Source organism: Arachis ipaensis, chromosome B05 (genome assembly GCF_000816755.2).
Source record: "Arachis ipaensis cultivar K30076 chromosome B05, Araip1.1, whole genome shotgun sequence".
In the NCBI taxonomy this organism is placed as follows: domain Eukaryota; kingdom Viridiplantae; phylum Streptophyta; class Magnoliopsida; order Fabales; family Fabaceae; genus Arachis; species Arachis ipaensis.
Window position 1 is genome coordinate 128,613,887 of NC_029789.2, and position 13,346 is coordinate 128,627,232.

At 33.2% G+C, this 13,346-nt stretch overlaps 1 protein-coding gene and 1 long non-coding RNA gene across 2 annotated transcripts in view; both read left to right on the forward strand.

The window, feature by feature from the left end:
• LOC107642072 (annexin D5-like) overlaps positions 1 to 626 on the forward strand; it is an 8,595-nt gene extending 7,969 nt beyond the window's left edge. The window contains exons 5-6 of the mRNA XM_016345392.2: positions 196 to 285; positions 365 to 626. Of these exons, the coding sequence (XP_016200878.1) occupies positions 196 to 285; positions 365 to 568 (294 nt within the window). The 3' untranslated portion in view covers positions 569 to 626. The remainder of the gene's footprint in view (positions 1 to 195; positions 286 to 364) is intronic.
• Positions 4,950 to 5,665, forward strand: LOC110263009. The gene is made up of 3 exons (XR_002348017.1): positions 4,950 to 5,094; positions 5,193 to 5,293; positions 5,384 to 5,665. It is a non-coding gene; the product is annotated as an uncharacterized LOC110263009 (long non-coding RNA).

Genomic DNA, 13,346 nt, shown 5'->3' on the forward strand with positions numbered 1-13,346 from the left:
TACACAAAAAATTCATTATTAAATTAATTATTTTTTATATATAAAATACATTAAAATAATATGTATATTTATACATACACATATAAAAATTAATTTAATATTTAATTTTTGTGTATATAAATAACATTTTTATGGATTTATTGAAATTTTCAACCAGATATTTTACTCTAATACTAAAACCTTACCTAAATGCAGGCGGTAAAGAATGAAACATCAGGACATTTCCGTCATGCACTTTTAACAATAGTCCAATGCGCCGAAAATCCTGCAAAATATTTTGCAAAGGTATCCATTTCCTTAAACTTCGAACTCATATATATAAGTTGTCTTAATAATGTAGGGATGCATGTTACTTTGCGTGCAGGTGTTGTATAAGTCAATGAAAGGGTTGGGAACTGATGATATTACACTTACAAGGATAATTGTAACGAGGACTGAGATCGACATGCACTATATCAAAATCGAATATTTTAAGAAATACCACAAGACATTAAACGATGCAGTTCACTCAGATACACTTGGCCACTATAGGGATTTTCTTCTTCAGCTTTTGGGTCCCAATGTGTAGTGTAGTACTCAACAGTCAACATGCATCTTCAATCTTGCATTTAATAACAATATAATAAGCTACAATAAACACTTATAAAAATATTATTTATATATTAAAATTAGTCATTAATATATTTATGTATGAATATATATATATATAAATTTATTTTTAATATATTTATATTAATAATTAATTTTAATAATTAATTTTAGTGTACGGTATCTATGAGATGAGATGCACCCCAAAAACAAAGAGTTATGCAAATTTCAGGATTAATATAAGTTATAATACAACCCTCAAATATATAGACTCAACAATGAAACACCCAATAATTTTGATGTGGTCCCCTCACTATATATACTCCCACGAGCTCCCTTCATCTTGGAATTTTTTCATGGTCCTAAGTTCTAACCATATTGATGACTTTCATTTCTTTAATGCTTTGTGTAAAACAACATCTGTAATTAGGAATGTCAATGGGGCAGGGCGGGGGTGGGGGATGTCTCTCTACTTTCCATTCCTGTCCTCAGATTTGCTCCCTATCTTCGCTCTCATTTTTCGTCGTGGGGAATATTGCTTCCCATCCCCATTCTTCACGGGGCCCCATTTCCTGCGGAGACCCCATTCCCCATCTACATAATAGTTCTAATTAATTATTAATTTTCATATGAATAGAGTTACAAGTATCTATCTTATACAAAAACTGCAAGATTTTATACAAAAAGTCTAAATGACACGATGGTGACTTCTTTCGAAATAACGCAATGGGGGAACACAACGACGAGCCAAAGGAAAAATCAGTGGACGAGGAAGGAGACGCGGCAACAGAGAGGAGAATAGACACGACGGCAAAGTTACGAAAAGGAACACCGCAAATAGAAATTACGACGCGGTAAGGTTGATGGCACGGTGAGGTGTGACGATGCGATGAGACGGGTGACGAGGGGGTGACTGCAGAGAGGTTGGATGGAATATGGACAGCCTTAAGGATCTCTGAATTGAAGAGGAGTTATGCAAATAAAGATTAGGAGTTTTGTGTTTCTATATATATGTGCGTGTGAGAAATGACTAAAAAATATGTATGAGAAATAAACTATTAAGGATAATTCAAGGAATTTATAAATTTCGGGGAATAGAGGGGATGGGGGGGGGATCCCCGTGCCTGCTTCGGGGGAATTTTGTCCCCCATCCCCATCCCCGCGGAGAAAATTCCCCACAATTGGATCCCCATTCAGGGCAATCTCCGCGGGGATCCCCGCGGGGATCCCCGCGTCTCGGAGAATTTTGCCATCCCTATCTGTATTATAGTGTGCACCATATTAAAATAAAAAAGTAAAGTACTGTTTTAATTTTGAAAAATGCTATTTGTACATTATTTTTCAGCTATTAACTTAGCCACTCTCATTAAAATACAGTAAAAAATATAGTTACGTATAAGGAAGCTAATACAAGGCTCTAGGAGTTTTTTCATCGTGCCAAAATCTCTCGCGATTTCTTCTCTTCTCGCAGAGAGGGTTCCATTGCATCCACCTCACTTCTCTTCTCTTCTCTTCGATCGCGCCAACCTCACTCCTTACTTCCACTACAAGAAAAAAGCCTATTGGCACACTTTTTTCTTGCTACGCTTTTAAAGCGTGGCCAAAAGTGGTCAATAGGCACGCTTTTATGAGGGTGGCAGCCAATTTGTGATTTAGCCACATTTTTTTTGCCACGCTTTTTAGAGAGAAACCGGCACGCTTTTACGAGGGTGGCTACTAATTTGTGCCTTGGTCACGCTTTTTTCTTGCCACGCTTTAAAAGCGTGGCTATAGAGAGAAACCGGTACGCTTTAAAAACGTGGCTAATTTGTCTTCTAACGGTGACATTTTTAAAACGTGCCGATATGCTGTGTTTAATTAGGCACCCTGCAAAAGCATACCGATAGAGTTAACCCCAAAATTTGATTTCCCACCCTTTTTTTTTCTAAGTTAACTTTTAACCTAGCTAGAAGTGATCTGATAACAGCTCATACACTTCACTGTTATTCCCAAATTCACTTTTAACCTAGAAGCAAGCTGCCGTCACACCCTGGAAGCTTCCGTTGCATCAAGCTGATCACGATGACCCTCACACCCAGCATGCTCGCCTTCATGTTCATCTAATCCTCACACCCAACCCTTCATCTAACCCTCACACCCAACCCTCTCTCTGTCGCACCCAAACCCTAAATCACTTTCTCATTCACCACTCTCATCACTACTCCGCGATTAACTGCGCCTGGAGCTTCGCCGTCTTTATTTCACCGTGCCTCGAGCTCCGCAGTGCACGATTCACTACGCCTCAAGCTCCGTTGTCTCTCTGTCTTGAGCATCACCGCCTTCGTCTGACCAGCGTCGCAGCCGAGCCGCCGTCCTCTTCTCTAACCTTCCCAGGCATCGGCGTTCCCTCCTACTCCCTCAGTGGTCTCTGTCTCGCAAACCCTCGTTGGATTTGGAACCTTCTGTCTCTGTCTTAATCGGCACCGTAAGCACTGGTAAGTCTTTCTTCCCTGATTCTCTGTTTCTCTGTGTCTCTATTTTGGACTAATTAACAGAAAGAGAAGTCTTTCCCCAATTAGGCACTCCTGCCTGAAGTTCTTTGTAGTAGCAGATAATTCGCTAAAAGTGAACATTTGTGCAGCAATGTTATTGCTCCTTGTGTCTTTGTTTCCTTCTTTTTTTAATATTTTAGGTTCTGTTTGTTGGCCTCCCCTTGACTTATTCTGATAATTATTATTTAGTTAGTTAAATCCATGTTTTAATTTTGCAGAATCTAACCCTGGAGCACTATACAAACTACAAAGCCTCAGAGCTTGAAACTATTGTTCTTGCACTTGTAGATTTGTAACTTAACACCAAAGCCAGTTCCCTGAATACTATACGTAAAAAGTATAAACAACATAAGGTAAAAATTTGGTGTTTACTATCTTCACTAATAAAAGTAATATCCTAAATTAGTTTTCAAAGGAATATTTTATCGAATATTTTAATTTTTATTAAATTTTTTAATTATTAAATTAGTCTTTGAATTTCTCCAAGTTATATTGGTTACTACCTGAATGGACTAATTTGAGAATTTAAAATTTTTTAAGGACTTTTATTAAAATAAAACATTTATGCTAATTTTCGTAATTAAAATTTGTTTGGTATGGAAGTGTTCCTATTTTACTATTGAAATGAGAAAATTTTATTTACAAGTATTCCTATTTTACTATTGAATTTGTGTCCTTGATTCATATGTTACTAAATGGTTTGTTGATGTTGTGATACATCATGCATTTGACTAAAATCGGTTGTCAAATTTGCCTCCAGATCCAACCTTTACATTCTTCGCCCACTTCCTTCTAGTTCATCCATAAGGTTGTCCTAAAATCCCTAGCTCTTGTTGACGCAGAGGCATGTAGCACCCCATCCCTATTTCCTCGGCCAGGCAAGTGAACACTCTAAATATTCTTGTTCAAATTTTGATTTTTTTAAATTTAATATTTAGGCTTTGATAATTTCTTCCTCTCAAAATGTTCAATTGGATTTCCTGTGCTGTTTATGTAAGGTCCCACATCGGTTGGGGAGGAGAACGAAGCATGCCTTATAAGGGTGTGGATACCTCTCCCTAGCATGATGGCTATCATCCCTATCGTCAAAGGCAAAACCGTGAGGCCTTGTGTGCCAAAACGGACAATATCGTGCTAGCAGGTGGTTTGGGCTGTTACAGATGGTGTCAGAGCCGGAGCCCGGATCGATGTGCCAGCGAGGGCGCTGGGCTCCCTTAGGGGGGTGGATTGTAAAGTCCCACATCGGTTGGGGAGGGGAACGAAGCATGCCTTATAAGGGTGTGGATACCTCTCCCTAGCATGATACGTTTTGACGAGTAAGTGTGGGGGGCTTTGGCTATCATCCCTATCATCAAAGGCAAAACCGGGAGGCCTTGTGTGCCAAAGCGGACAATATCGTGCTAGCGGGTGGTTTGGGCTATTACAGTTTAATTGATGTTGGCGGTGATTCTAAGACCGCTTTTTCTTTTATGGTTTGTTGAATCAGCATTGAAGAAATAGTTCCAATGAGGTTGAACTTTTAGTTCGATGATAGCAGGCCCTACCAAGAAGGTTTTGAATGTGCTTAAGAAGAAGGGTACATATTGCTCTTCTAAAATAGAAATCTGTTAACTTGATGTCTTAGTTTTAACTTGGTTCGACCGAAGTCTCCCAAGTGGTCGAGAGTTTCTCTCTTTGCATGGCATGGTTGAGAGTTTCTATCTAGCTTGTTTGTTTCATATTTTTCGATTTAGCTATTCATACAATTCCTTCATACTTGGTCGGGCATATATGCGAAAACATTAAAACCTAATGATTTGTGATCAATTAAAATTTTTCTGCTTCTACTTAATGGAGCACCTCATATCAATACTTTTACTTCTGCTTCTACTTACTGCTATTATTATTTTTATCAGTGCACAAAGTGATGGCATATCTGATCATGTAGGAGTTGAAAGCTAGAGGAATTAACAATGAGCACACTCTTGCTTATCAGGTTAGTTTGGACCTCCTTAACTGGCTTTTTAATTGCTAAATTGTTGGCTTACCTTTTCGAGCCTCTGTTTCTTATGGCATTGTTGGATGAATTTCCAGAGTCGAGTGGGCCCGGTACAGTGGTTGAAACCATATACAGATGAAACTCTCGTTGAGCTTGGTCAGAAAAGTGTGAGGAGTCTTTTAGCTGTTCTAGTGAGGTACATTATTTTTGGACTTTTACCCCTGTTTTTAATTTTTAATTGTGTTTTTCTTAAGAGTAAAAGACACTCGTCCTCCTTGTATCTCAGCTTTGTGAGTGAGCACATAGTGACCCTTGAAGAAATTGACATAGAGTACAGGAAGTTGGCTCTTGAATCTGGCATCAAATATTGGGCGTGTGTTCCTGCTCTTGGTCTCAGCCCTTCCTTCATTACAGACCTAGCAGATGCAGTGATAGAAGATCTTCCATCTGCAAAAGCAATGTATGCATCTACCAGCACTTCTGAAGAAGAGCATGACCCACTTAGGTACTTGGTCAAGATGTTCTTTGGTTCAATATTGGCATTCATCTTGTTTCGGTCACCTAGAATGATAACGACATTCATCTTGTTTCAATATTGGCATTCATCTACATTATATATATTTATATATAAATATATTTTACAAACTATTTATAGGTGATTTGTTGTATCTGATCTATATGAAATTTGGAACTTGTAATGCTATACGCTAGGCAATTATTTGACTTCAAATTTTGTTTTTCTCAAGAGCATAAATGGATCAAGCATTGTTTTGTTTTAGCTTTATGCAATTTATGCATCCTTACTGAGACTTTATTTTCATTTACTTCCTTCATTACAGAGTTCACAGGATCAAGGAGACACGGTTGATTTTTCAGGACCCTTAATATCTCAAATGCACATTGTCCATGAGAACTTAGAAAGACATGAGCGACACATACGGCGTACTGTCCGGAGATTGTGGTTTCAGAAAGGTATAACAGCATTTTCAAGCCGATAGTTACAATACAAAACTGTAGTATATTTTGTGTAGTTGTGCTTAGACTTGTTGAAATCATTATTAAATGAAGATAAAATGGTTGAGTGTGTTTTCATGGCATTTCTTTTAAACTTTTTGCAGACAAGAAAAATGGGAAGTAAAGAAACTGCATTGATATTCATGCATGAAGAATATAAAATCCTCAAGCGCTACAAAAATGATAGGAGTTCTTCCAAGAGATAGAATAAGTTAATGACTTTTAATAAATTTTATATGTATTGATATTTTTTATCCCAATGTATTTTATAACTACTTTGGTTATAAGAGATTGTTATAGCTAATTTTGGTTTAAATTTTATTAATGTAATACTAATTTTTATTAATTAATTTTTTAAATGATATTCAATGATTTTTGTCAATATTTTTTATTGTTTTTGGAGTGCATTCGAGCATGTGTAAAAGCACATGTCAGGTTTTTTTTTAATGATAGGGATATAGCCACGCTTTAAAAGCGTGGCAATAGGTCCATGTTTCTTGACTATTGGCACGCTTCAAAAGCAATATATCTTTTACTATTGGCACGCTTCAAAAGCGTGCTGATATCTTTCACTTTTTGGTACACTTTTAAAGCGTGCCGATAGGTTAATACATATAGCCACACTTTTAAGCGTGGGAAGAGTTGAAAGTGTGGCAAAAAAGAAAGCGTGCCGATAGATCCACAAAGCGTGGCGATAGAGCAACCGGCACACTGGCGGATGTGACCCTTTCAAAAGCGTGCCGATAGCTCAAAAAGCGTGGCAGAAAGCTTATTTTCTTATAGTGTTCTCTTCAATCGTGCCAACCTCACTCCTCACTTTCTTCTCTTCTCCACGCTTTCATTTACTCCTCACTCCTCACTTTCTTCGCGATTTCACCACACCACGAATGATGAGGTTTGTGTTTAATTTACTTCGTATGTTAATTTTTTTTATTCTTGATTTGATTTTAATTTTTTTATTATCCATGTTTTATTCTTGATTTGATTTTAATTTTGTTGATTATATAGTTATGCAAATGCTTCTGATTTGGCTTATGCTTCTGATATGTGGCTTCATTATTATGTCATTTAAATCCTTTTACATATACGTTGTGTGATTATATCCTAAAAATTTTATGTCATAAATTTTTGTAATGAGAAAAATATTTAGCTCTTGAATTGGAGTCAAATTGGTAGTTTACATGTTTAAAATTTATGCATTTGCTTAAATCAGATGATGATACTGATTCTATGAATGTGTGGGGGTTTAGTGCTATATTTGACTATTGAGTTTGATTATCATGTTTACCGAGTTTGATTATATTCAGGATTAGTGCTATATTTGACTACTGAATTTGATTATACATGTTTACTGAGTTTGATTATACTCAAATTCAGTACTTAAATACTGAATTTGATTTTAATTTTACATATACATATGACTCTAATTTGATTTTAATTTTTTATTATCCATTAAAAAAAAAAAAAAAGATGTACAGTCTCTTATGCAAATATACACACGTACACGCAGTTTGTGCTTTTAACATTGTTAATAACTTCTTAATAAAATTCCTTTTCAATTCTAGTTAGTATTTTTCTCCCAAAATTAATTAGTTAATTAAATTCACTTAGTTAAAACGCTTTTAGTCTATGGCATAATTGCAAAAAATTAAGCACCTTATAGCATGAGTTAGATCTTGATTATTTCTAGTAAGACACATTGGCTGTGGTGCACATTCGCAAATAATTTATTGTTTTATTATGTGAAAAATTCCAGGTTTAATTATATTTATAGGATAATTTGAAGTTGCTTATAATGGTTGTTGGAGGAAAATTTCTATTGACGATAGCCTTCCCATTCCATTCATCTCTAACTACTAATTTATCTTATTCATTCATAGAAAATTGAGAGTGTTTTTATACCTGATTTGATTTTAAATTTTTTATTATCTATGTTTTAAGTTGTTCCAAACATAGAAATGGCATTTTTCTTTATGAAATATTATGAAATTTTTTATACCAATTATGTAAAAAAGATTTATTCTTCATAGAATATAAAAACTACTAATAAGGTAGGAAAAAGCATACAAAGAATGTGAAAGAGAGATCACAGACAAGTTCAGTGTTTGATTAATTTTATTATTATTGCTAAAATGCTTTATTATCAATTTATTGATTTTTTTTAGCCATTTGTGAAGTTAACTTCGGAGTTGAGCATTACCTCTAACCAACCATATGGCTTTGTATCCTTGTTGAACTCAATGCAACAAAGCCACCATTTGGAAGAATAATAGTTTTATTTCTTTTTGTAATGGATTTGTTACATGTTGCAATGGAACTCTTGCATTTTTTTTCCTTTGTAATAGTCTTAATTTTGATTTTACATGTGGTAAGTGATTTTACATGTGGTAAGTGAATTTACACTCAATATTCTGAGTTATCTGAGATTCTGAGTTATTATGGATTTTTAAGTAAACATGTATAATCAAATTCAGTAGTCAAATATTGCACTGAACCTGAATATAATCAAACTCGATAAACATGATAATCAAACTCAACAGTCAAATATAGCTCCGAACCTAACTATAATCAAACTCAATAAACATGTATAATCAAACTTAGCACTGAACTTGAGTATAATCAAACTCAGCATTGAACCTGAGTATAATCAAACTCAGTAAACATGTATAATCAAACTCATTAGTCAGATATAGCACTAAACCTGAGTATAATCAAACACAGTAAACATGATAATCAAACTCAATAGTAAAAAAATTGCTAACATGATAGTCAAATTCAATAGTAAAAATTTAGTAGAAAATTTATACAATCAATTCTTTCCCCCTCGATGTGTCCTAAATTTTCTCGGACTTTTTTTCTTTCATCTCCCATTATTCTTTCTAAGGTTTCCATCCCAACATTTGCATATGGACTAACTTGGGAGGCTATTAGTTTTCTTTGTCTTAGTGCTTTTGTCTTTTTCGAGGTATCCAAAGCTTTCTTTTTTTTTTTCTTTCCTTTTTATTGATAATCTTTGGGAATTGATAACTCTTTGTTAGCTCCAAAATATTAGTTCGATAATTATTTTGTGGGCATAGGAGCATTTGCATGATGATATTCTTCCTTAATTTATGGCAATTATCTTGTTATTCAAATCAAACTATACACACCAAACAAATTCAGCAACCAAATTCAACAACCAAAATCTAATAAAATTTATCAAACAACGCACATGTTTAACTATTTTGGTCATTATTGTTCACCTGGTAACTATTGTTAAGCTTTGAAGAACATGGTGATTTAGTTTTGATATAATAATGCATGCTTCTTACATTGCTGGGTTTGATTTATCTGTGAATCTGAATACTAACAAAATTTAATAATCATAAGTAACAAAATAAAAAAAAAACAACTCATGAAGGGATCACTAACCAGTTTCATGCATTAGCAAAAATATTCTGCAAATATATTTACTTGATAACTTGGAAAAAAAGTCATGAGAAAATGAAAGAAAGAAATTGAACTAAACTATAATGAGAAAGTTGCAATAATCTTTGTTTGATTTTTGTTATGTACATCTTTCTTGTTTCTCTGCAAAGGAATATAAAGAAAGATGACAAAGTTTAAATGCTAGCTAATGATCTATATTCACTTGTTTAGGATATTATTTGAACGAGTTAGTTCATTCGAGAATTGAAATATAACAATAGCAAAAAATGTTTCAAGTTGTCACAATATCTTGCCATAACTATTTTTTCATTCAGAAAATTCATTTTACAATTTCACAGGAATGAATGCAAAATAGAAACTATCCGGAAGAAAAAAAAGAGCTACCTTCTATACACATATATCTCTCAAGTAAACATTAAAATTCAGAGATAATAATTAAACACTAAAATACAGCATGTGTTAGCTAAAGTGTATTTGTTTCGTTGTATAAACTAATATTTAGTAATGCACTCTGCATAATAAAATCAGAGCATGCAAAGACCTTATCAGATAGAAAAAAATTTAGCATAAAAGATAAAAAAAAAAAGACAAAATACCTTTCTTCACTCCATCTCCTTCGAAGTTTCTTTGGATACATTTTTTCTTTTTTCTTTTTTTGGTGTCCCTGTTTTCTGGTTATCTTTTTACTCGTTTTGGTGTAGTCTTCTTTCGCATATTTTAAAACTAGCAAATTAAACAATTAAAATCCAATCAAATTCAAAAAGTAAAAAAAGTTAAAACTCAATAATCAAATATCAAGTATGCTATAATCAAACATGTTATAATATCATGTTTTAAAAGCTGAGCATCATCAAATAGACTCCAAATCATATCACAAAAATTCAGTTATAATCAAACATGCTGTAGATATCAAATATGCTATAATATAATTTTTAAAAACTGAGCATAATCAAACTCATTCAGTATAATAATCAAACATACTCCAACTCATATCACAAAAATCCAGTTATAATGAATTAATAGTCTACTAATAATTAATTGTTAAAATTAGCATCCTGAGACTTCAATTCAAAACTCTAATATAAATATGTTTAGTACAAACTATGCACAACACAAATTCATTTATAGAAACTCAAAATGAAAAAGGAAAATAATGTAGTCGAAGAAGCTGATAGAAGCTCAAAACGAACAAGAAAAATGCCGTCGAAGAAGCTGATAGAATAAAACAAGGAAAATACAAGAAAAATGCATAATCAAACAAGGAATAGAAATTTACCTTGGAGAATCAAACAAGAAAAATGCAGTCGATGAAATTCGTGCCTGAGACAGAGAGCACCGCGCCCGAGACAGAGGAAGAAGAATCGCAACCGCGCCTGAAAGAGAGTCAAGGAGAATCGTGACGCCGGAGAGAGGGGGAAAGAAAATCACCGTTGAGAATGAGGATGAGGAAGGAGTCACGTCGAAGAGTGAGAGTGAGAATGAGAGTGAGAGTAAAGGAAGGAGAAAGTAGAACATTTGTTTCAACGCGTGAGAGTAAGGTTAAGAGTGAAATTTTTATTTTTAATTTTTGAATTTTATATTGTACACGTATATAAATACGGTGGCTGAAAGTGGTGTACATGTAGCACAATCCTTTAATTTTTAACGTTTGCGATAAAATTTATTTTATTTTTTAATATTTTAATCATTTTATTTTTATCTTAAAATGTTTAAAATGACATTAACATTATCTCATCGTTAAATTTTTTACTAATATTTAACGAAATTAATGTATTGTTAATAGGTAAATTTTATGGTGCTTTTTATTATGGTGCCTAAATTGCCTAACTTGCTTTTAAAGGTAAAAAATAAAATATTTAAAGCAAAAAATAAAATATTTAAAATTTATTAAATATTATCTATTTGCCTTAGTTTTTTAGTAAGTTAGGCACAATCTTAAAGACACCATAGCATTTACCTTGTTAATAATGTTTTTATTAAACTTATATTTGTTCAACATTTCTCTTCTACCTTTATCTTCTCAATAAGTTCAAATTCTATTCTTTTACTCTCTTTTTCTCCCTCTTCAAACTTCTCTTGGAGAATTAATAGTGTAAAAGGAAGAGAAAAAAGAGAATAAAAAAATAGAATTTGAATTTATTGAGAGGTAAATGTGGAAAAGGAGAGTTGAACAAACTTATATAGTTTTAACAAAAGCATTATTAATAATAGTACATCAATTTCGTTAATTATTAGTAAGAAATTTGGTGAAGGATAATATTGATGTCATTTTAAACGTTTTGGAATAAAAATATGACGATTAAAACATTAGGAATCAAAATAAAATTCACTCTAAAATCTAAACGTTGGAAACCAAAATAATATTTTGTCCTATTAAAAAACAGTATTTGTAATGTTTAGAGAAAAAAAAAAGGATCTGAGAGACTTACTATCGGAATATCAATGTATCACCATATTGTAGATTTATATGTAGTGCCAATAGTATTCAATCTTATTTCAACTTATTTTTTTAAATAAATTTATAAATAATATATATAACAATATATTACATTTTAGATATATATTATATTTCTGTATTTATAAAAAGTTAAAATTCTTATGTCCACATATTTTATATCGTGTCATATTTATATCAGTGTTTGTGTTTTTATAGTTATGGATCGGGGTAATTTTTAAAGAGTTTAACCGTGAGTTGATAAATCTAAATACAGAAATAATTTTAACCTCAGACTAATCAGCCAACTAACTAAAAATTTTATGCGGAACAAAAACTTACTTAAGCTAAAAAAATTACTTTATAAAGACTAAACACTGATAAGTATAATTTTTTTTTTCTTTAATCATATAAGCCCTTTCTAGTCTTTTAATATTTCAAACATTTCGAAAACATTTCCTTTTTATTATTAAAAAAAAACTCGTAATGAAGTTTACCCACTTATTATTAGGACTACTACTTGTTGATGATAGACGCGTTCTATTTAAAAACGGGCCGCTTGTGATAGATAGCTTAACCACCAAAAAGATTCTGCCATTACTGCAAAGTAGCCTAACATGGGTAGGGACTAGGATGTCATTTTCTGGGTGGGATTTTATTAGAATCATTGTCACATAATCCATTGTTAGGAATAGTGAGGCACTTTTGGTTTTAAAATCAAAATTGTTATATTTATTTTTTTTTGTATTTTTTATATACCTTTTTTATTTTAAAAACAATTGGTAGAAATATTTGTTTTTTCTTTCCTAATACTCCATTGTAACACAGTCATGCCGCGACTGTTGTAACCCACAAGGGTTTATGATCAGTTCACCTTCTTCATAAACCGTGGTAACCTACCACGGTTTATGCCTTCCACGCCACCTTCATAAACCGCTGGAACCTCCCACGGTTTACAAGCAACTCAGTTTTTCCATAAACCGTCCCAGCCTGCCACGGTTTATGCACAATTCAGAAACCGTGGTGGGTTGCCACGGATTACATAGAATAGGGTTTTTGCACATGAACGTAACAACAATCCGTTTTGCACATTTAGGTAAAGGTTTCGACCATTTTATTTAAATAAGTAATACAGTATACATCCTCGTAAGTAGTAATATTAACAATATCGATAATGAATAATATATGTACGGACGAATGGATACAGGAATTTCAATGGGGCAGGACAGGGCGGAGCGAGAAATGTCTCTTTGTTTTTCGTTTTTGTCTCTAGAATTGATTTTCGTCCTTGTTTTAATTTTTGCTATGAGAGGATAATTGTCTCTATTTTCATTTTCAGCATTTCTCGCACTTTTTGTTGGGCTCATTTCCC